General features: G+C 33.9%; 2 protein-coding genes across 9 annotated transcripts in view; one reads left to right on the forward strand and one right to left on the reverse strand.

Annotated features, from left to right (window-relative positions):
- Window positions 1–25215, reverse strand: part of rdgB (retinal degeneration B) — a 1063172-nt gene that overhangs the window by 682339 nt on the left and 355618 nt on the right. The gene's annotated exons all lie outside the window — the stretch shown is intronic.
- On the forward strand, window positions 181–4590 carry LOC122414390 (uncharacterized). The gene is made up of 5 exons (XM_043425625.1): window positions 181–995; window positions 1059–1248; window positions 2243–2358; window positions 2444–3631; window positions 3723–4590. The coding sequence occupies exons 1-5, from the start codon at window positions 629–631 to the stop codon at window positions 4415–4417; spliced, it is 2556 nt and encodes an 851-aa protein (XP_043281560.1). The 5' UTR covers window positions 181–628; the 3' UTR covers window positions 4418–4590.

The raw sequence follows: 25215 nt of genomic DNA on the forward strand, positions 1-25215 counted from the left end.
CGGGGTGACAAAAAAATATTTTTCATCTAATAAAGTGTTAAATATGTATTTATTTTATTAAAAATAGTGGTATGTGGTGTCATACAGTATTACGAAAACCAGACTTATAGTGACTTTGACGTGATATATAATACATCCATCTGTCAGTTTTTGATGGCATGAGCAAATTAAGGATGATGAAGCGGTCCAGTTGAGTCAAATGACGGTTTACGAAATAATTTTTTCCGAAGGCCCGCAAAATTGATTATGAGGCACAAATAGATGCTTTAGATGATATTGCTCTATAAAATATATAGTTTGTTTGCGTATTTATTCTTTTTAATATTTTTATTAAACGAAAAAGAATTTTTTTTTCGTCATTACCAACTTCAAAAAGTCTATCATTCACGAGTGTTATTATGGAAATAACTGTTTCAGTGAACATTTTATGTAATTTAAAATGAACTCCAGAGAGTCATTTATAATAACATCTACTTCTATTCATGTCACAGAATTATTTATTGTGACTTTTTATTAATATTAAATGTATCCAAGACAAGGCAACATCGCGAATTTTGAGGTTGGCAACACTGCTCGCTTACGATTTGGACTGCGTACAGCACGTTGAATATTCTCAACGTAAACAAACATGTCGGTGCTGGACGACCGTCCACGTGATAAGTTCGGAAAGTTTACAACCAAAAAGAAACTACAATGGAAAGAAAATATTGTGATCGCAAATAAAAGACGAAAAATTATCAGTGAGCGTGCAAATGATTTGATTGTTGACGGTCGTCGTATAGTGGAAATAAAGAGGTTAGCTGAGGATATGTGGTGTTCGACGTGTGATGCTCCGCTTTCATTTCGATACATTGAGGACGAAAAAATAATCGGGCTAGCTAGCATCTTTTATGTGAGATGTCAGCTATGCCTCCTACTTTTAGAGGTTCGAACAAGTAAAGGTCATAAACAGGATAATTATACGCACTTTGATATCAACGTTAAAAATTCTCTTGGTAAGTAATCAAACCGTTTCCGCTTTATCTCAAATTGTTATTAACTAATGAATAAACTTTCAGCTATGATTGACGCAGGCGTTGGTATTAGTCAATTGAACAGCATTTTTTCAGCGTTGAATATCCCCATAGTTAGTGGCACGTTAGTCAAACGAAATGAACGGCATGTTGGTAAAGCATTGGAGAAACTGGCACGCGAAACGTGTAGGGAAGCAGTCAAACTTGAAAGGGAACTGACTCAAACCACCACGTTGTAAGACAATTCTATTACTTATGGAAAATTTTCGAAATTTATATAACTCATTGTCTGGAAAAAACGTTCTGTACAACGGTTGTAAAAAAACTTTTCATATATATAAATGAAAGACCCGTTTTTTGATGTTGTTCCATGATAACTCAAACGAGGAGTATTTTTTTTTTTAATCTTCCATGGAACAGTTTGGTGTAGTGACCGCACAATTTTTCAAATATAATTGCTTTAATAGATAATATCGTATTTGATTGACAATACCGACATACAACAAATGATCATTAATCTTTTTTTTAGGTTTCGTAGATTTCATTGGTACCTCATGTTATATCATTTACATGTAGTATCATTTGTTAGTAAATCCAGGATACATTTTGGCACATCCGTACAGCCAGGACCATCAGATCAACACTGCTCTTCTGAGAGCAATGGACGTCAATGAACTAGTACTGTGTAGATAATGAGTAGATAAAATAATCACTAAAATATAAATCTTAGTTTGTAAACTAACTAAATCATGATATAATCATTACGATTATCACTAATTGCATGTCGAATAGTAGTACCGTTGGATAATTAGGCTTGGATTATAAGATTTGTAACATTTCTATTTTTGTGGCTTTTTGTAATTATTTCTAGGGACTCAATGGTGAACACATTAAAGAGGGAAGCAGCTATAAATTCAAAGCTGTATCTTTAGATATTTTTTTGATACATTTTTCCAATCATTTTCATAACTGATTATCATGGTGTGTTTTGATTTAATAGCTAAAATTTATTCCAAGTGGTGTTTTTTTTAACCTTTTCTGTTTTAATTTACTGATTTTTATTTGTTGAACTTTCTGTTTCTTTCTGTGCTTGTTGAACTTTCTGTTTCTTTCTGTGCTTGTTGAACTTTCTGTTTCTTTCTGTGCTTGTTGAACTTTCTGTTTCATTCTATAAAAATAATCTATAAAGCGTTTGATTTTTTTATTTTTTTCTTTCGCCAATTTTTTAGATCAAGTGATCAGCAGCCATCATACCAGTCCGAGCAAGATGTAGTGCCATTAAAAGTCTCCTTCGATACGGGGTGGCAGAAGAAGGGATCGGGACGATCTTATAACAGTTTAACTGGTAAGACTTATTTTTGCAAAAAAGTATTTCATCTCATTATCAATAAGTAGAAAATGAATCATTGTGCTATTTCTACGTATTTCAGGACATGGCATTGCAGTAGGATCCAAAAGTGGTAAAGTGCTCGCTTACGGGACGAAAAATAAGCGATGCATTCGCTGTGAAAAAGGACATAAACCAAGTGATCATGATTGTCGACTAAATCACACGGGGAGTTCGAAATCTATGGAAGGTGCAATTGCTGTGGAAATATTGGCCAAAAACTCAATGTTTGTAGAAGAGGGAGTTGTTATTGGTACTCTCATCGGTGATGATGACTCATCGACTATCGCCCAAGTTCGACGCGAGTCAGACCATCCAGTTGAAAAAGAATCAGATAAAAATCATGCAGTCTGCACTCTCAGCAAAAATATGTGGGCGTTGAAAATCCCCGGAAAAGTGATTGAATACATAAAGTATTGCTTTGGCTGCGTACTAATAAAGAATAAGGGCAATGAGGAAGCTGTAAGAAGAGGGATTTTAAATATAGTTCCACACGCCTTCGATGACCATTCCAATTGCTGTCGTTCTTGGTGCGGATTCGTTGACAACCCCGAAAATTACAAGCACAAGATTCTACCAGACGGAAAAGGTTTGACCGATGTGAACATGAGAGCTTCCCTCACTGCAATTTTGACAAAGTTTGCAGCTAACTCAAAACGTCTTGCTCCCTGTGGTTCGACCCAAGCAAACGAGTCATTCCACAACATATCTCTCAGCAAAACCACTAAACGATGTCATTATGGTGGATCCGAGTCGAATGATTTTCGCGTGGCCTCAGCGGTTTGCCAAAAAAATCACGGGACTTCTTACGTGGTAGAAGCCAATATGAAGCTTTCTCTGTCACCGGGCAAATATACAAAAACTCATCGAGAAAAGAAAGACAAAATGCGAATCAGCCGAGCGCTTGCTGCTACAACCGTTGAGAAGAAGCGTCGTCGTCGGCAACTACACCGCTTGCGTCATTCAAAAAATGTCGTTTCCGAAAATAAAGAAGGAATCACGTACTTATCTGGAAGCGGATTCCATTCATTCGATGATAATAATAATGATTTCACTCAATCGAACGAGTCGATTCCAAACGATAGCCGTTACGCATTTTTTGATGTGGAGACAACGGGACTTTCGAAATCAAGCGAAATTGTACAGCTTTCCGCCAAGATTGATGATAGAGAATTTGATGCATATTTAGTGCCTACATGCGGTTTTGCCCCTACTGCATCTCTTGTTACAGGTATAATATACTGATGATGTTTTTCACGAATAATTTTTTGCTAAAATATCGTTTCTAGCAAATAATGACTTGATTTTAAAAAATACTCCAGGTTTAAGTGTTGAAGAAGGAGTGCTGTATCGAAATGGCGTGAAGATGGCTACGAAATCACGGACTTTGACAATAAAATCATTTATAGATTTCTTGTCACCTGGACCGGTAATACTTATTGCCCACAACGGGGGACGATTCGATGCTCCTTTACTCATCAAACAAGTGCAAATTTTGGGATTAATGGACAATTTTCTCTCTGTAGTCTGCGGATTTTGTGATACGCTGCCTCTTTTTAAAAAAATGTTACCAGATAGAGTAAAAAGTAAAGGATCTTTCAGTCAAACAGCTTTAGCTGAGGATTTCATTGCAATCGGATCATCAGCCGGTGCTCACAATAGTATGGTCGACGTGATTACGTTAGAGAATATTGTAAAAATTGTAGGTGTCACTGAAGAAAATCTCCGATCCAATGCCGTGACTGTTAAATCAATAATCACACAGGAAATTCAAGCTGCGAAAACTGCAGACATTAAAAAGGGATTAGATTGTCTCAAAAATGGGGTTTCGATAGGAATGTTAACCAAAATAGCGAAGGCTGGGATAACCATCGAAAACCTGACAAAATCACTCCTCGATGGTGGTGAAGATGCGGTGGTAATGCTATTGGGGGTTGATGTGAACGGTCGACCTCGAGTAACCAAAAATAAACGCGTTCTGCAAAACTTAATAGCAGAGTTGAAAAAGTATCCCTGAAAATGCCCACTTCAATAAACGGTTCCGTAACTTAATTACATCATTATAATTATAATTGTACGATGTAAAACGGTCTATTAAAAAATATATATAATATTGTTGAATTTTGAAATGAATATAAAAAATAAAGATATGAAATTTATCGCAAAGTGAAATGAAAATGTTGTAAGTTATTACATTGTTGATACATAAAATATAAACCCACCAACTTTACCATTCGCTCTCAGCCTATGAAATCCATACGCATGTATTATGATAAATAAAATAAGCAAGTATTTTTTATGTTTAAAATGCATGAGCGACCATTGTGCCGACATTTCAAAGCGTGGAAGTTAAAATTCGCGCCACTGAATATTTTCAGGTTATGGTTACCTAGTCGACGCAGCGTTGCCACATCCATTCATTCGCTACTTAAAATTCTTCATATTTCACTGAACCTTCAAGATTAAACATTAAAAATATATATTTTCCGGTGGGCAAGACGTGTTTTTTTTTTTTTTAATCGTTCATGAAAATTTAGTTTACGTTCACACGTTCATAGAAATAGTTTATCTTGGCGTTGAATTATCAAAATAATACCAAAACTCATAGTGTAATCGTCTTTCCCATCTAACCGCATGTTAAACTACATAGATAAAACAATTTTTTTCTCTGGTGTTTTGTGGTGAAAAAATTTTTAAAAAATCATAAACATTCCGAATAATCCAACCTCTACTATATATTTTTTTCAAAATGAAATCTTGGATTTCAACTAACGCTTCAACCTCCTTAATAGCAACAGCGATCTGAATGATAAAATTTCGGAGAAATAGTGCGAGCTGTATGAATTCGATTCAAAATTCTTATATGACTATAAAAAAAAAATGTTATGTAAGTTTTGTGAAAACCATGTGGGTTAGTTTACGCTCATCGCAATCGGTTCGCGAGTGTTTGTTATATAGAACATATATTAGTATTGGGAAATTTCTCCTTGTACAAATTCTTTGATTTTACGTTTATTTATGACATAATTTTGTTGCAATCCTGGTTCTGGTTCTTCAAAAATTTTCAACGGGAGTTATGTGAGAAAAATAAACTTTCGCTCATTATATAACCTCTCAAACGTTCTTTCCAAACAGAAATTTTATGTTGTGTAATTACATTATAGAAAAAATATGCGTGATTGTATGTAAATGAAAGCAAATAAATGTTGAAAAACTTCGGTCAAGTAAAAGTGTCTAATTCAATGTATTATTGTCATATTTTCTTTCATTTCGTTTGGCCGTGTTCACCGGGCCCTTTTTCCCACCTCCTTAGCTTACAGTGTATCCATACCAATTTCTATTCATTCTCTAGACAATTCGAGTGACATTCGTATTTCTATTTCCTCATATTGATGTCAATAAATTGGAAAATTCATAACAAAAAGTTTTCATGATTGCTTGTTTACAAACACGACTTTTAAAATATCTTTGGGCCATGTAAATACATAGATATTCACTTGATTGTTGCATGATGAATTTGGAAATTCATTTCAATAAGTCATTGGTTGCTTATTTTTCGTGATATCAAAATTTGTATCTTCCAAATGCAATGAACACATCTTAAGTTTGACAACATGATGAAGCGACACGTATATTGAGTATTTCCAGACCATGTTTACGATTGACATTATGGATTAAAAAATTCATGTGTGTGAGTCTACGCCTGATCATTTCTGGATGTGATCAAATATTTTGTCTGTGTATAACCATGGAGACATACTAAATTACACTATTTGATTTACTTCAACATGCAGCGTATCTGTCTGTCACTTTTTACACTATTTGATTTACTTCAACATGCAGCGTATCTGTCACTTTATTTATTGAATATGCCATAATAAGTTTCAAAAATGTGGTTCGGGTAATTTTAAAGTTTTTTGCCCCATAGCACCAAAGTTTGTATTACTGGTACGCAGCGAATACCTATGAACTTTGATATTCCTGCGAAGCGGTAGGTGTGCCAATCTTTTCACTTTTTGGTTCCAACTGTAATATATGAATGAGATACATGAAACAATTATGCGTTCTGTTCACTTTCAAGTGCGCTGTCTTTTTTCCTTTTAGTTTTGGCATAATAAATTTTATGAATCGGTGGTAATTTTTTCTGTCTGTACCAAAATTTAGATGAATAAATCGCAGCGAATACTTGCAAATTTGGAAAATTCTGTGTATTGACATGCATGCCAGGTATTAGTACTTCCTTTTTTTGATTATGGAATATGGATATCTACAAATAATAAAAATTATACATGAATTATAGGATTTGGAAATGGATTATAAATAATAATCAATAATAAAAAATAATGATGAATGATACAAAAAGTCAGCGATGGCCTGTTTATGAATGGCATAAGAAGTTATGTTTTCAAAATGCAATGCTCATATTAAAAAGTAAGCAATTCTGTTGGTCTTGACGCACTTCATACTTTTTCTTTTGTCCGGTTGAACCTTGGTGGCTACATGCAGAGTTTGAAAATTTTGTGCATCGACGTGGGTGCCTCAACTTTCTATCTCTGGGAATGATAATACGAATGGAAAAGATTGCTTCAAAAAGTCCTTGGAAGCACGTTTTTTAATGAAATAAAAATAACTAGCATTAGAATTCATTAAACATATGTGAAAATTGCGAATTCTGGTGGACTTGGTGAACATTATATATATTTTATTCTTTCTCCTTCTGTCAAATTTTAAGGAAAATCAATCGAAAAATTCGTTTCATTGAAAAATCTTCATGTTTTCTTTATTCACAATGATTTCATCAAAACAGATGAAAACAAAATTTATAAATGAAGGGGGAAAATTCCACAATGATACAAAATATTGAAAAACCTTACGGAATATGATTTTAATCCCACAAAATTATAGACACGTTCGAAATGGTTGAAAAATTGAGGATATCACTTCAAACATTCGAAGAATATCAAACTGTTATAAATTGTACAAAACTTAAAGAAAATCATTGGAGAAAGGAGAATTATTTTTAAATATCACATTAGAAACATTGGAGAACTTGAGAAAATCTTATTTAAGAATATTTTTTGTGGTTTAGAACTACCACAGAAAAAAGATTTGATATCAAGCCGTAAAAATCCTTTCTCGGAGAAAAAAAATTTGGACAATTACATTGATGATCGCTCGTTTTCGCATTATACCACAAAAAATGTAAACAAAACTTCTTAAATCACACAACAAAAATGATTTCGAACCGTAAGAAAATATCAAATATATTACAATCCTACAGCATTAGTGTATAATGTTCACTAGTATACTGATTGTGCGGTATCAGTCTTTTTTCAACGAATCCGATGTTACAAGCCAAAATCATATCTCGGCCTCCAACCCGCTTTCCACCGTGCTTTTGGGTTCCTAATTGACAAAACATATTAGAGTACAAGGAAAAAAATCGCTGAAGTCCAACAACAGACCTGTGACGAAATATTTCCAGTAGAATTTTGACGAAAAATAGGTCTTTTTTCGTGAAAACCAACGTTATAAGCCGAAAATTATATCTCGGCCTCCAACCCGCTTTCCACCATGCTCTTTGGTTCTTAATTGACAAAACATATTAGAATACAAGGAAAAAAATCGCCAAAGTCCAAGGATAGACTTGTGACGAAATATTTCTAGCACAATTTTGACGAAAAATAGGTCGTTTTTCGTGGAAACCAACGTTATAAGCAGTAAATCGTAAATAATTCATAGCAATTTAAATTAAAATTATATATTCATCAAAACACGATACCATCAAGACAAGTACATTGATGGTATCGTGTTTGCTGATAATTCCATCCATAAAAAAAAAAACTTGGAAATCGATGCCTCATTCTTCTTATTTGATTCGAACAGCTAAATCAATTGAAAAAAATTCCATCTAATTTACGTGCAGCATTAAAATTTATTATATCAATTCGAGGCCAAGTATTTTCTAATGAATTGAAAAAAGTTACCACTTGAGTTACGTGCAGCACTAAAATTTATGATATCAATCAGTGGACAAGTATTTTATTAGTAACTCCAAATTTTGACATTATTAAATGGTTCTAAGAAGCTTTTAAATCCAAAAAAAATCACATGAAAGCTAGTCATTCGTTACTCTATGGTGGCAAAGACTTATAAGAAAATCGATTTTTCTCAGACTTTCAGGATCCTTGGTATTATTCACAAAATTCAACGTCGATTGGATCGATACAAATTATGTTTAAATAAGTGTTAAAAGTACTTGTCCGGCCCATCACTATTCATTCAATAAAAAATCAATCATAAAAAAACGAAATTGTACGGCAGAATCTGGTTAAAAATTTGTTGAAATGCGATTCATTATTAGTTTAATGCTTTTAATAATAGTATCGGTTAGTTCTTATTCCGTATGGAATTCGTTCGCTGGAAGAATAAGTAGGAAGTAAAAATTGACATCATTGAATATAAACTGGAGAGTTATTTTGGAAGCTTGAACATATATATTATGTACAATTGGTTTCATTTATCGATGCAGAATAAAATCCCTTGTATATTGCGGAATAATTTGTTTCCGTTTTTTATTGAATTAGTGGAACTAAGTAAAAATTACTTGAAGATAATTCTCTCAATTCCCTCTGCATGAATACTTGTGACTTGTGAACCATCAGTTCTAGACAAGCCCTGATTTTTATTTGGATAAACAATTTAAACGGAAAGTGATGGGCCGGACAAGTACTTTTAACACTTATTTAAACATAATTTGTATCGATCCAATCGACGTTGAATTTTGTGAATAATACCAAGGATCCTGAAAGTCTGAGAAAAATCGATTTTCTTATAAGTCTTTGCCACCATAGAGTAACGAATGACTAGCTTTCATGTGATTTTTTTTGGATTTAAAAGCTTCTTAGAACCATTTAATATTTACATATATATATGTACAAACCATGTGTCAGTTTTTGATCGTATAAACAGAGTTTCGACATTACGAAGTGCGTGCGGGATCAATAAAAAAATAATTTTCGTCATCTAAAGAAGTGCATATTACTATTTATTTTGTTATTTGTGATATATTAAACCGGTATCAAAGCGGCCGCGTAAATGTAGTCTGTGATGTGTGTATGAAAAAGAATATAAAAAATGCGCGATGCATATATGTCAACGAAACTTTTCAAGATTTCATTATTTCGTTCGATTGGAAATAAGTGTTGACTGAAATAATCCTTCAATTAAACCAGAGTACGAGAAATATTGTCCAGTGCGAATATATTGTCAGTGGCGTGGTTATATATCATGTGTACATAGATTATATATACCAATAAATAGAACAAAAATACACGCAACTGTTAGAATGATATTAGAAACTTTAATTGAATAAATGTTTTCTAATTTATTTCTTGTGTCGTCATTATTTTTAAACATCCCCATATTTTGCTTGATATTCAGTTTGGCTCTGCCCTCTCCGATCCTTGTTTTCACCCGCTCAGTTTGCAGCGGATCGATTCATATGATTAATTCGTTCCCTAATATGTGTTCTATGATTTTCTACTCCTTCATGATGATTGTGGTAACATGATTCAAGAGGTTTCTAACCATGATCTTGAATTGCACATTTTGTAAATCAGATTTTCAAAAAAAAATCTGGTCTTGGTATAGTGTGTAGTTATTCTTTTCCCATTAGGTCTGTCGAGTGATAAATTTGGAAACTTTTCCAGAAAGCCTTTGGATGCTTTTTTTGCTAATGATATGAAAAGTCGTATCTTAGGAATGTGGTATGAAAACACAAATTTTGATAACAAAACTTATAGAATGACATGTATGTTGAGTATTTCCACTTTGCAAACTACAAATATGAAATTATTATAAAAAAAATTCATACCGATAAGTCTACTGTTGCTCAGTTTTGGATGCGATCAAATATGATGCCTACCAACATCCCCAGAAACTTACAGAATTGCGGAATGCAATGTGCGCTATGTCATTTTAATGTAACATCATGACTTTTGACAACTTTTCATTATAATGCTGTAGATTCGGATCATTAAAATACTGCAAAAATCTGCAAACTATACAATTTAAATACTGTGCCATTCATTTTACATTTTGACTCTAACTGTAACATCTATATGAAGTAAAAAATTGATTATAAAAGTCTTCAGTTGCTCATTTATGGATAGATTTGAAATTGCTGTCTTTGAAGCTCATTGCGTAGATACATTGAACCGCAGCAGATACCTGCGAACTCTGAAATTTCTGTGGATAAATATATATGCGACGGATCACCCCTTATCTTCGATTATGGTAATATGGAATGGAACTTTGTTCAGCAAGTTTTAAAGTGTTTCTTTTCAAATAGTATTGAAGTTCGTATTACTGCAGTATGGAGCGAATACCTTCAAACTTTCATATTTTTGTGTCGCAGCATGTGTGCCAATCATTTTAATTTTTTACTCCAACCGTAACATGTAATTTCAAAAATTCATCACAAAAGTTTTCAGCTTTACTATTTAACTTAATTTTCCTTTTTCTAAATTCCATGCTAAATTTCTTAATTTCTAAATTTATTTCTAAATTATCCTGAAATGAAATGTTTTCCTCCACAATCAATGCAGGTACCTTAAACGTCTTTGATTTCCGTTGCTCTGTAGAATTAAGTACGCTCAGTTTTTTTTGCTTCTTTGAGTTCTGACACAATAGATGTTTTCGGGTGCCTTTTTTCTGCAACTATCAAACTGTAGATAATTGGATCTCAGCGGCCACTTGCAAACATTGGAAATATATTTCATCGGGGGCATGTTTTGGATGACACGAAAACGTCTAGATTCAGAATGCAAAAGCGACATTTAAAAATGGACAATTCTGTTGGATTTTTCGTGTCTTGAATTTGAGCTGTCTTTTCTCTTTTCCTTTCTTTTCACTAACGTTATAAGCCGGAAATCATATCTCAGCCCGCAACAAGCATTGCTACATGCTCTTGAGTTCCCAATGGACAAAACATATTAAAAGACAAGGGGAAAAATCGCCAAAGTCCAAGAACAGACCTGTGACGAAATATTTCCAGTACAATTTTAACGAAATTTAGGTCTTTTTTCGTAGAAACCAACGTTATAAGCCGAAAATCATATCTCGGCCCCCAAGCCGCTTTTCACCGTGCTCTTTGGTTCCTAAATGACAAAACATATTAGGGTACAAGGAAAAAAAGCGCCAAAGTCCAAGAACAGACCTGCGACGAAATATTTCCAGTAAAATTTTGACGCAAAATAGGTCCTTTTTCGTGGAAACCACCGTTATAAGCCGAAAATCATATCCCGGCCTCCAACCCGCTTGCGACCGTGCGTTTGGGTTTCTAATTGACAAAACATATCAGAGTACAAAGAAAAAAATTGCCAAAGTCCAAGGACAGACCTGTGACGAAATATTTTCAGTACTATTTTGACGAAAAATAGGTCTTTTTTCATGGAAACCAACTTTATAAGACGAAAATCATAAATAATCCATAGAAATTCAAACTAAAATCCTATAGTCAACTAAAAATAAATAAGGAACTATTGAGAAAAAAGACGTGATATCAAACCATAAACTTCCCCTTGGAAAAAAAAGGTTGGGACAAGTACATTGATGGTCCCTCGTTTCCTGATAATTCCATCCATAAAAAAAACTTTAAAAATATTTTCTTTTTAAATTGTCAAAAAAATGATTTTATAAAAAAAAATACAGAACAATTCGAAAAAAAATTGACAAATCTTGAAAAGACATTATATTAAAACAAAAACTAATCTGTATCTATTTTTCAAAGTGTCAAAAGAATCAAATAACAAGTAAAAAATAAAAAACCGAAAAATCGGTCTTGAAATCATTTTGGAAAACGATGCCTCATTCTTCTTATTAGATTCGAACAGCTAAATCAACTGAAAAAAATTCCATCTAATTTACGTGCGGCATTAAAATTTATTATATTAATTCGAGGCCAAGTATTTTCTAATGAATTGAAAAAAGTTACCACTTGAATTACGTGCAGCATTAAAATTTATGATATCAATGGGTGGACAAGTATTTTATTAGTAACTCCAAATTTTGACATTATTAAATTCTTTTAAGAAGCTTTCAAATCCAAAAGAATCACATGCAAGCTAGTCATTTCTTACTCTATGGTGGCAAAGACTTATAAGAAAATCGATTCTTTTCAGACTTTCAGGAGCTTCTGATATTATTCACAAAATTCGACGTCGATTGGATCGATACAAATTATGTTTACATATGTGTTAAAAGTACTTGTCCGGCCCATCACTTTCGGTTTAAATTGTTCATCCCAATAATAATCAGTGCTTGTCTAGAACTGATGGATCACAAGTCTCCATGCAGAGGGAATTGAGAGAATTATCTTCAAGTAATTTTTACGTAATTGCACTAATTTAATAAAAAAAGCAAAGAAATTGTTCCGCAATATACAAGGGATATTATTGTACATTGATAAATGAAAATAATTGTACATAATATATATGTTCAAGTTTAAAAAATAACTCTTCAGTTTGTATTCAATGACGGCAATTTTTGCTTCTCACTTATTCTTCCAGCGAACGAATTCCATTCGGAATAAGAACTAACCTATACTATTATTAAGAACATTAAACTAATAATGAATCGCATTTCAATAAATGTTTAACCGGATTCTGCCATACAATTCCATTTTTTCATGATTGATTTTTATTTAAATGAATAGTGATGGGCCGGACAAGTACTTTTAACACGCTCAGTTTTTTTTGCTTCTTTGAGTTCTGACATAATAAATGTTTCCGGGTGCCTTTTTTCTGCAACTATCAAACTGTAGATAATTGGATCTCAGCGGCCACTTGCAAACTTTGGAAATATTTTTCATCGGGGGCATGTTTTGGATGACATGATAATATCTAGATTCAGAATGCACAAACGACATTTAACAATGGCCAATTCTGTTGGATTTGTTGTGTCTTTAATTTGATCTATCTTTCCTCTTTTCCTATCTTTTTTCTAACGTTATAAGCCGGAAATCATATCTCAGCCCGCAACACGCATTGCTACATGCTCTTGAGTTCCCAATGGACAAAACATATTAGAAGACAAGGGGAAAAATCGCCAAAGTCCGAGAACAGATCTGTGACGAAATATTTCCAGTACAATTTTGACGAAATTTAGGTCTTTTTTCGTGGAAACCAACGTTATAAGCCGAAAATCATATCCCGGCCTCCAACCCGCTTTCGACCGTGCTCTTTGGTTCCTAATTGACAAAACATATTACAGTACGAAGAAAAAAATTGCCAAAATCCAAGGACCGACCTGTGACGAAATATTTTCAGAAAAGTTTGAACGAAAAATAGGTATTTTTTCGTAGAAACCAACATTATAAGCCGAAAATCATATCTCGGCATCCAACCCGCTTTCCACTGTGCTCTTTGGTTCCTAATTGACAACACATATTAGGGTACAAGGGAAAAAATCGCCATATTCCAAGAACAAACCTGTGACGAAATATTTCCAGTTCAATTTTTACGAAAAATAGGTCTTTTTTCGTGGAAACCTATGTTATAAGCCGAAAATCATATCCCGGCCTCCAATCCGCTTGCGACCGTGCTCTTGAGTTCCTAATTGACAAAACATATTAGAGTACAAAGAAAAAAATTGCCAAAGTCCAAGGACAGACCTGTGACGGAATATTTTCAGTACTATTTTGACGAAAAATAGGTTTTTTTTTCGTGAAAACCAACGTTATAAGCCGAAATTCATAAATTATTCATAGAAATTTAAACTAAAATCCTATAGTCAACTAAACATAAACAAGGAACTTTTGAGAAAAAATACGTGATATCAAACCATAAACTTCCCCTAGGAAAAAAAAGGTTGGGACAAGTACATTGGTGGTCCCTCGTTTGCTCATAATTCCATCTATAAATAAACTTTAAAAAAAATACAGAACAATTCGAAAAAATTTTCACAAATCTTGAAAAAACATTATCTTTAAAAAAAACTAATCTGTATCTATTTTTTAAAGTGTCAAAAGTATCAAATAACAAGTAAAAAAATAAAAAACCGAAAAATCGTGCTTGAAATCATTTTGGAAACCGATGCCTCATTCTTATTATTTGATTCGAACAGCTAAATCAATTGAAAAAAATTCGATCTAATTTACGTGCAGCATTAAAATTTATTATATCAATTCGAGGCCAAGTATTTTCCAATAAATTGAAAAAAGTTACCACTTGAATTACGGGCAGCACTAAAATTTATGATATCAATCGACGGACAACTAATTTATGAGTAACTGCAAATTTCAACATTATGGAATTGTTCTAAGAAGCTTTTAATTGCAAAAAAATCACATGCAAGCTAGTCATTTCTTACTCTATGGTGGCAAAGACTTATAAGAAAATCGATTCTTTTCAGACTTTCAGGAGCTTCTGATATTATTCACAAAATTCGACGTCGATTGGATCGATACAAATTATGTTAAAATATGAGTTAAAAGTACTTGTCCGGCCCATCACTTTCCATTTAAATTGTTTATTCAAATAAAAATCAGGGCTTTTCTTGAACTGATGCAGCACAAATATTCATGCGGAAGGAATTTAGATAGTTATCCTCAATTAATTTTCCCTTAATTGCACTAATTTAATAAGAATGGAAACCAATCATCCTGTAATATACAAGGGATGTTATTGTGCATCGATAAATAAAAAACATTTTGCACATTAAATATGTTCAAGCTTCCAAAAATAATTCCCCAGTTTGTATTGGAATGACGGCAATTTTGACTTCTCACTTCTTCCATCGAACGAATTTCATTCGACATAACTAACCTATACTATTATCAAGAACATTACCCTCCCACCAAAAGGTCAAGAGAGCACGAGAGAAGGCGAGAGATACGCGCTATCTCAGAGTTCTATGATTGATTTTTATTTGAGTGGATAGTGATGGGCCGGACAAGTACTTTTAACTCATATTTTAACATAATTTGTATCGATCCAATCGACGTCGAATTTTGTGAATAATATCAGAAGCTCCTGAAAGTCTGAAAAGAATCGATTTTCTTATAAGTCTTTGCCACCATAGAGTAAGAAATGACTAGCTTGCATGTGATTTTTTTGCAATTAAAAGCTTCTTAGAACAATTCCATAATGTTGAAATTTGCAGTTACTCATAAATTAGTTGTCCGTCGATTGATATCATAAATTTTAGTGCTGCCCGTAATTCAAGTGGTAACTTTTTTCAATTTATTGGAAAATACTTGGCCTCGAATTGATATAATAAATTTTAATGCTGCACGTAAATTAGATCGAATTTTTTTCAATTGATTTAGCTGTTCGAATCAAATAATAAGAATGAGGCATCGGTTTCCAAAATGATTTCAAGCACGATTTTTCGGTTTTTTATTTTTTTACTTGTTATTTGATACTTTTGACACTTTAAAAAATAGATACAGATTAGTTTTTTTTAAAGATAATGTTTTTTCAAGATTTGTGAAAATTTTTTCGAATTGTTCTGTATTTTTTTTAAAGTTTATTTATAGATGGAATTATGAGCAAACGAGGGACCACCAATGTACTTGTCCCAACCTTTTTTTTCCTAGGGTTTATATACTTTGCCATTCATTTTACTTTTTGACTCTCACTGCAACATAAATATGAAGTGAAAAATTCATTGGAAAAGTCTTCAGTTGCTCATTTATGCTTTGAAATTTGATTTGAAATTGCTGTTTTCCAAACTCATTGCGCAGATACATTGAATTGCAGCAGATAGCTGCGAACTTTAAAATTTCTGTGGATAAATATATGTGCTAAGTATCACCTCCTATCTTTAATGATGGTAATATTGAGTATTCTCACTTTGCAAACTACAAATGTGGAATTATTAGTGAAAAGATTCATTACGCTGAGTCTACAGTTGCTTAGTTTTGGATGCGATCAAATATAATTCCTGCTAACATCCATGGGAACATACAGAATTTCTGAATACAATGTTCGCTATGTAATTTCAACGTAACATCATGACTTTTGCCAACTTTTCTCTATAATACTATAGATTTGGATTATTGAAATACAGCAAAAATCTGCGAATTATAAAATTGATATACTGTGTCACTCATTTTACTTTTTAAAACTAACTGTAACATATATATGAAGTAAACACTCATCACAGAAGTCTTCGGTTGCTCATTTATGGATAGATTTTAAATTGCTGTCTTCAAAATTTATTGCGCAGATACATTGAATCGCAGCAGATACCTGCGAACTCTGAAATTTCTGTGCATAAATATGTGTGTTAAGTATCACCACCTACCTTTGATTATGAGAATGAGTAATAGAACTTGGTTTAGTAAGTTTTAAAGTATTTCTTTTCAAATACTATTGAAGTTTGTATTACTGCGGTATGAAGCGAATACCTCCAAACTTTCATATGTTTGTGTCGCAGCATGTGTGCCAATCATTTAAATTTTTTACTCCAACCGTAACATGTAATCTCAAAAATTCATCACAACCGTCTTCAGCTTCTCTAAATTCCCAAATTTTCCGTTTTCTATTTTATTCTGAGTTTTCAAACTTTTAAATTCATTCCTGAATTCTCCTGAAATTGTTTTTCGCCAAAACCAATGCAGATACCTTAAACGTCTTTGAATTCCGTTGCTATGTTGAATTAAGTACGCTCAGTTTTTTTTGCTTCTTTGAGTTCTGACATGATAAATGTTTCCGGGTGCCTTTTTTCAGCAACTATCAAACTGGATAATTGGATCTCAGCGGCCACTTGCAAACTTTGGAAATATATTTCATCGGGGACACGTTTTGAATGACACGAAAATGTCTAGATTCAGAATGCAAAAGCAACATTTAAAAAGGGCCAATTCTGTTGAATTTGTTGTGTCTTGAATTTGATCTATCTTTCCTCTTTTCCTTTCTTTTTCCTAACGTTATCAGCCGAAAATCATATCTCGGCCCGCAACACGCATTGCTCCATGCTCTTGAGTTCCCAATGGACGAAACATATTAAAAGACGAGGAGAAAAATCACAAAAGTCCAAGACTAAACCTCTATCGAAATATTTTCAGTACAATTTCGACGAAAAATAGGTCTTTTTTCGTGAAAACCAACGTTATACGCCGAAAATTATAAACAATTCATAGAAATTTAAACTAAAATCTTACAGTCATCTGAACATAAATAAGGATCTTTTGAGAAAAAAGACGTGATATCAAACCATAAACTTCCCCTAGGAAAAAAAAAGGTTGGGACAAATACATTGATGGTCCCTCGTTTGCTGATAATTCCACCCATAAAAAAAACTTCAAAAAAAAATTTTTTTAAATTGTAAAAAAAATTATTTCATAAAAAAAAATACAGAACAATTCGAAAAAAATTTTTAAAATCTTGAAAAAAACGTTATATTAAAAATAACTAATCTGCATCTATTTTTTAAAGTGTCAAAAGAATCAAATAACAAGTAAAAAATAATAAACCGAAAAATCGCCCTTGAAATCATTTTGGAAACCGATGCCTCATTCTTCTTATTTGATTCGAACAGCTAAATCAACTGAAAAAAACTCCATCTAATTTACGTGCGGCATTAAAATTTATTATATTAATTCGAGGCCAAGTATTTTCTAATGAATTGAAAAAAGTTACCATTTGAATTACGTGCAGCATTAAAATTTATGATATCAATTGGTGGACAAGTATTTTATTAGTAACTCCAAATTTTGATATTATTAAATTCTTCTAAGAAGCTTTTAAATCCAAAAAAATCACATGAAAGCTAGTCATTTCTTACTCTATAGTGGCAGAGACTTATAAGAAAATCGACTCTTCTCAGATTTTCAGGATCCTCTGGTATTATTCACCAAATTCGACGTCGATTGGATCGATACAAATTATGTTTAAATATGTGTTAAAAGTACTTGTCCGGCCCATCACTTTCCGTTTAAATTGAATCCGGACAAGTACTTTTAACTCATATTTAAACATAATTTGTATCGATCCAATCGACGTCGAATATTGTGAATAATATCAGAAGCTCCTGAAAGTCTGAAAAGAATCGATTTTCTTATAAGTCTTTGCCACCATAGAGTAAGAAATGACTAGCTTGCATGTGATTTTTTTTGGATTTAGAAGCTTCTTAGAACAATTCCATAATGTTGAAATTTGGAGTTACTCATAAATTACTTGTCCTTCGATTGATATCATAAATTTTAGTGCTGCACGTAACTCAAGTGGTAACTTTTTTCAATTCATTAGAAAATACTTGGCCTCGAATTGATATAATAAATTTTAATGCTGCACGTAAATTAGATAGAATTTTTTTCAATTGATTTAGCTGTTCGAATCAAATAAGAGGAATGAGGCATCGGTTTCCAAAATGATTTCAAGCGCGATTTTTCGGTTTTTTATTTTTCACTTGTTATTTGATTCTTTTGACACTTTAAAAAATAGATACAAATTAGTTTTTTTTACAGATAATGTTTTTTCAAGATTTGTGAAAATTTTTTCGAATTGTTCTGTATTTTTTTTTATAAAATAATTTTTTTGACAATTTAAAAAGAAAATATTTTTAAAGTTTTTTTCATGGATGGTATGATTTTCGGCTTATAACGTTGGTTTCTACGAAAAAAGACCTATTTTTCATCCAAATTGTACTGAAAATATTTCGTCACAGGTCTCTCCTTGGACTTTGGTGATTTTTCTCCTTGTCTTTTAATATGTTTTGTCCATTGGAAACTCAAGAGCATGTAGCAATGCTTGTTGCGGGCTGAGTTATGATTTCCGGCTTATAACGTTAGTGAAAAGAAAGGAAAAGAGAAAAGATAGATCAAATTCAAGACACAACGAATCCAACAGAATTGGCCATTTTTAAATGTCGTTTTTTTATTCTGAATCTAGACATTTTCGTGTCATCCAAAACATGCCCCCGATGAAATATATTTCCAAAGTTTGCAAGTGGCCGCGGAGATCCAATTATCTACAGTTTGATAGTTGCAGAAGAAAGGCACCCGGAAACATTTATTATGTCCGAATTCAAAGAAGTAAAAAAAACTGAGCGTACTTGATTCAACAGAGCAACGGAATTCAAAGACGTTTAAGGTACCTGCATTGGTTGTGGAGGAAAACAATTTCATTTCAGGATAATTTAGAAATAATTTAGGAAATTCAGAAATTTAGCATAGAATTTAGAAAAAGGAAAATTAAGATAATTAGTAAAGCTGAAAACTTTTGTGATGAATTTTTGAAATTACATGTTATGGTTGGAGTAAAACATTTAAATAATTGGCACACATGCTGCGACACAAAAATATCAGAGTTTGAAGGTATTCGCTCCATCCCGCAGTAATACAAACTTTAATACTAATTGAACAGAAATACTTTAAAACTTGCTGAACAAAGTTCCATTACATATTACCATAATCAAAGATAGGGGGTGATACTTAGCACATATACTTATCCACAGAAATTTCCAAGTTCGCAGGTATCTGCTGCGATTCAATGTATCTGCGCAATGAGTTTGGAAGACAGCAATGTCAAATCTATCCATAAATGAGCAACTGAAGACTTTTGTAATGAATTTTTCACTTGATATTTATGTTACGCTGCGAGTCAAAAAATAAAATGAATGGCACAGTATATAAATTTTATAGTTCGCGCATTTTTGCTGTATTTCAATGATCCAAATCTATAGTATTAGAGTGGAAAGTTCTTAGAAGTCACGATGTTACATTAAAATGACATAGCGCACATAACATTCAGAAATTCTGTAGGTTTCCATGATGTTGGCAGGTATTATACTTAATGGCATCGAAAACTGAGCAACTGTACACTTATCGTAATGAATGTTTTCACCAATAATTTCACATTTGCAGTTTGCAGAATAGGAATACTCAACATACACGTCATTTCATAAGTATTGTTGTCAATATTTGTGTTTGCCTACCGCATTCCGAAGATTCAACTTTTCATATTATCAGCAAAAAAGCATCCAAAGACTTTTTGGAACAAGTTTCAAAATTTATTACTCGACAGACCAGGTGGAAAAAGAATAACTACACTTATATCAAGACCAGAAACTGTTTACAGAATCTGATGTACAAAATATGCGATTGATGATCATAATTGGAAACCTCTTGAATCACGTTACCACAATCAGCATGAAGAAATAGTAGAAAATCATAGGACATATATTAAGCAACCAATTAATAATATGTATCGATCTGCTGCAAACCGATGGAGTCAAAACAAGGATCGGAAAGAGCAGAGCCAAACTCAATAGGAAACTAAATATGGGAATATTCAAAAATAATGTTGACACAAGAAATAAATTAGAAAACATTTATTCGATTGGAGTTTCTCACATTATACACTAACAGTTCCGTGTGTTCTTGATTTATTAATTATCAACCATAATATTTCATATCGCAAAAAGAAAATTTGACGTTTTAGGTTGACGAACATTTTTCCTTACAACTTCCCGACCTATTTTTGATAAACTGATTTGCCTTATTTATATTATTCACTAACTATGCGAACGTTTGTTACATTTATCCCGCACAACATCAAACCCCGGCCGGTTCGTTATTACCACACAGCTATCAAAGGGCACTCGTATATATAACCTACATTATTACACATGATATATAATCACGCAACTGATGATATATTTACACTGCACAATATTCCGCGCACTCTGGTTTAATTGAAAGATTATCTCAGTTGACACTTATTTCCAATCGAACGAAATAATGAAATCTTGAAAAGTTTCGTTGACATATGCATCGCGCATTTTTTTATATTTTTTATTTTCACACTCAGATCACAGTCTACATTTACGCGGCCGCTTTTATACCGGTTTAGTATTCCTCAAGTTTTAACAAAATAAATATCAATATGCACTTGGTTAGATGACGTGAAAATTATTTCTATTTTCCCGCACGCACTTCATAACATCATAACCCCAAATGTCAACATGACGTGAAACTTCAGCTGGTGACTTTCGAGTACTTTCGACCTCTCGAGCTCCTTAGCTTTCCGCGAAACTTCCTTGCTCTTTTTCTTGAATGTCATTGGCCCAAAAATTCTCTCACTCATCATTGGTTGCAACAAAATTTCTCTCACCAGGTATTGGTGATCATGGGGGCCAAGAGGCCCATGTTTGTAGCGTTTGGAGTACGCGTATACAGATACGTAAAATCCTGAATGTGTTAGTAACTTTTGCATAATCTTAAGCCCGTGCAAAGTTTTTTCTCAGAAATTACGACACCGAGCATGCTGATTTTGGACTCATTCGACAGAGAACTTCTTAATTAGCTAAAAGTTCAATTTTCAAAGCCGTACATAACTCATGAGCTTTGCAATTAAAGAAAGTCACATGCCAATTTTACCCCCACCACCGCGAATCGTTTTATTCAGAGAAAATATAGTCTCGTCGAGAGCCTCAGGCCAGAGCAGACGACAGAGCTGTCAATGTACTTGTCCCGAGACTCTACCGAGTCTCTTGATATAATAATAAAAATTTTATTCAAATCAATATATAATATGGTAATTATGCAGTTTGATTACTTTTCCGAAAATCAACGAAAGAAATTTTTTTTTAGCATGGACGGCTTCGATTAGTTACCATTGATGATATTTCGTCGGGGGAGGCTAACATTTTCCATAAAAACCATGTGTTTGAGGTTTTGAAGTTATTGGAAAAATATGATGAAATATGGTATATTTGAATATTTTTGAGTTCACAACACGACAGAGCGCGCGGGCGCACACACACACACACACACACACACATACACATCAAAGGTATTCTAAACCCGCCCAGTAATACCACACAAGCATCGAAAATGCTCTGAATACACCCACCGATTTCGCATAAACATCGCATATGTGTATCCGGAACAACTTTTGATGTGTGTGCGAAATCGTCGTATTGGTTCAGAACACTTTCGATGTGTGTGTGGAATCGTTGGGTGGGTTTAGAACACTTTCGATGTGACGGTGTGGTTTCGCTGGGCGGGTTTAGAGCAACTTTGGTGTGTGTGTGTGTGTGTGTGTGTGTGTGTGTGTGTGTGTGTGTGTGTGTGTGTGTGTGTGTGTGCGCGTGTGTGTGTGTGTGTGTGTGTGTGTGTGTTTCCACCTGTCCTAATGTGAACTCTCAAATAGCCTGATATACGCCAAATCCCCGCATTTTTCCAACAACTCCAAAACTCCATAACTCATGGTTTTTATGGAAAATGTTAGCCTCCCCCGACGAAATCTGGAGTCGCGGTAGTGACTCAAAGACAAGTACATTTATGACGTCGCTGCCAGAGACTCTTTACAGGAGTATAACTTACTATAGTCCAATCGATAACTTCGAGAAGAAGAAAAAAAAATTCCATTGATTTTCGGAAAAGTAGCCAAACTGCATAATTACCTATAATATAATATATATATAATATTATAAAATATACAATATAATATTATAATAATATAATAAAATAAAAAAAATATAAAAGTCTGGTCGACGCCGCTGGATATTTCGAGGATGTCTAGGGCGATATCGCTCATGGGTTTTGCAGGACTAGGTTTAGGTACATTCTATCGCGATTTTCGATTTCTCGGTCGACGACCCCATAGTTTTTTATGTCCAGATATATTCCACCATGGCTTTCGTCGTCTAGGTATGTTTTTTCATGGCTATCTAGGTCTGGGTCGATGGCTCCTTAGTTTTCGATGTCCAGGTATGTTTCTCCATGGTTTTCGTGGTCTCGGATAATTCCTCCATGGATTTCGATGTTTAGGTATATTCCTTTATGGTTTCTGATGTGCGAGTGTATTTCTCCATAGTTTTTAATGTCCACGTGTATTTCTCTATAGTTCTTTATGTCTCCATGGTTTTCGTGGTCTAAGTATGTCTCTTCATGGTTTTCGCGGTCGAGGTCGACGGTTCCACAGTTTTCGATGTCTAGGTATGTTTCCTCTATGGTTTTCGTGGTCTAGGATAATTTCTCCATGGGTTTTGATGTTTAGGTATATTCCTTCATGGTTTTCAATGTCCAGACATGTTCCTTCATGGTTTTCGTGGTCCAGGTATATTTCTCCATGGTTTTTGATGTATGGATATGTTTCTCCATAGTTTTCGTGGTCTAGGTACGGTCCTCCATGGTTTTCGATGTATGGATATGATTCTCCATGGTTTTCGTGGTCTGTGTACGGTCCTCCATGGTTTTCGTGGTCTAGGTATGTTTCTTCAGGGTTTTCGCAGTCGAGTTCGACGGCTCCAGTGTATTCGATGTCCGAGTATGTTTCTGTCGGGTTTTCGTGTTCGTGGATAAATCCTCCATGGGTTTCTATGTCTAGGTATATTCCTCCATGGTTTTCGATGTCTGGATGTGTTTCTCCATGATTTTGATGGTCTAGGTAGATTTCTCCATGGTTTTCGTGGTTTAGGTATGTTTCTTCATGGTTTTCGCAGTCGAGGTCGACGGTTCCACAGTGTTCGATGTCCAGGTATGTTTCTCTCTGGTTTTTGTGGTCTAGGATAATTCCTCCATGGGTTTCGATGTCTAGGTATATTCCTCCATGGTTTTCAATGTCTAGGCATGTTTCTTCATGGTTTTCGCGGTCGAGGTCGACGGCTCTACAGTTTTCGATGTCCAAGTATGCTTCTCCGTGGTTTCGTGGTCTAGGATAATTCCTCCATGGGTTTTGATGACTAGGTATATTCCTTCATGGTTTTCAATGTCTAGGCATGTTCCACCATAGTTTCGTGGTTCAAGGATATTCCCTACATGGTTTTCGATGTCTGGATATATTTCTCCATGGTATTCGTGGTCGAACATAATTCCTTCATGGGTTTCGATGTCTAGGTATATTCCTCCATGTTCAATGTCTAGGTATGTTTCTCCATGGTTTCGGATGTCCAGGTATATTTCTCCATAGTCTTCAATGCCTAGGTATGTTCTTTTATGGTTTTCGTGGTCTAGGTATATTCCGTCATGCTTTTTGATGTTAGGTCAACAATTCCATAGTTTTCGATGTCTGGATATGGTTCTCCATGGTTTTCATGGTATAGGTCGACGGCTCCATTGTTTTCGATGTCTACGTCGACAGCTCCATGGTTTTCGATGGTTTTCTCCATCGCTTTCGTCGTCCTGGTATGTTTTTTCATGCTTTTCGAGGTCTAGATCAACGGCTCCGTAGTTTTCAATGTCCAGGTACGTTTTCCCATTGTCTTCGTGGACTAGCTTCATAAATTTTACTATCCCGGTCGATAGCTTCCTAGTTTCCGACGTTGAGGTAAATTTATCCATGGTTTCCGATATGAAAGTCAACGGCTCCATAGTATCCGATAGTGTGGTGAGTTTTTCTTAGGTTTTCGATGTTTAGGTTGACGACCGCATGGTTTTCGATATTTCGGTCGACGACTCTATAGTTTTCGATGTCTAGGTTGGCGACTATAGGGTTTTCGACGTCTAATTGGATGCCTTCGTATTTTTTAATATATATTCGACAATTTTATATTTCCCGATATTTAGGTAAACGGTACAATGGTTTACGATATATTTCCTTATAGTTATCGATATCTATATCTGCGATTCAATAGTTTACATTAACGAGGCATGTTCAGACGTTACAGAAGACCATGAAAAAATATCACGGGACACCAATAACCATAAAGCTGTGGTCTTAGACATGGAATACCATGGAAATATCTCCTTGCACATTGCAAACCATTGACAGTATCCATGTCATCATGGAATCCATTGAAAGAGAAGAAGAAGATTGTTTCAAAAATCATTTATCCAAGTAAACAAATGGAGCTTTTCAAAAA

This window comes from Venturia canescens, chromosome 8, assembly GCF_019457755.1.
Source record: "Venturia canescens isolate UGA chromosome 8, ASM1945775v1, whole genome shotgun sequence".
NCBI classification, from domain to species: domain Eukaryota; kingdom Metazoa; phylum Arthropoda; class Insecta; order Hymenoptera; family Ichneumonidae; genus Venturia; species Venturia canescens.

What these genes read in the sequence shown, in the direction of transcription:
- LOC122414390 (XM_043425625.1), top strand. Translation starts at nt 629, where the DNA reads ATGTCGGTGCTGGACGACCGTCCACGTGATAAGTTCGGAAAGTTTACA. An exon ending in CAACGTTAAAAATTCTCTTG is followed by an intron (nt 996 to 1,058) that starts GTAAGTAATCAA and finishes ATAAACTTTCAG; the next exon opens with CTATGATTGACGCAGGCGTT. An exon ending in CTGACTCAAACCACCACGTT is followed by an intron (nt 1,249 to 2,242) that starts GTAAGACAATTC and finishes CCAATTTTTTAG; the next exon opens with ATCAAGTGATCAGCAGCCAT.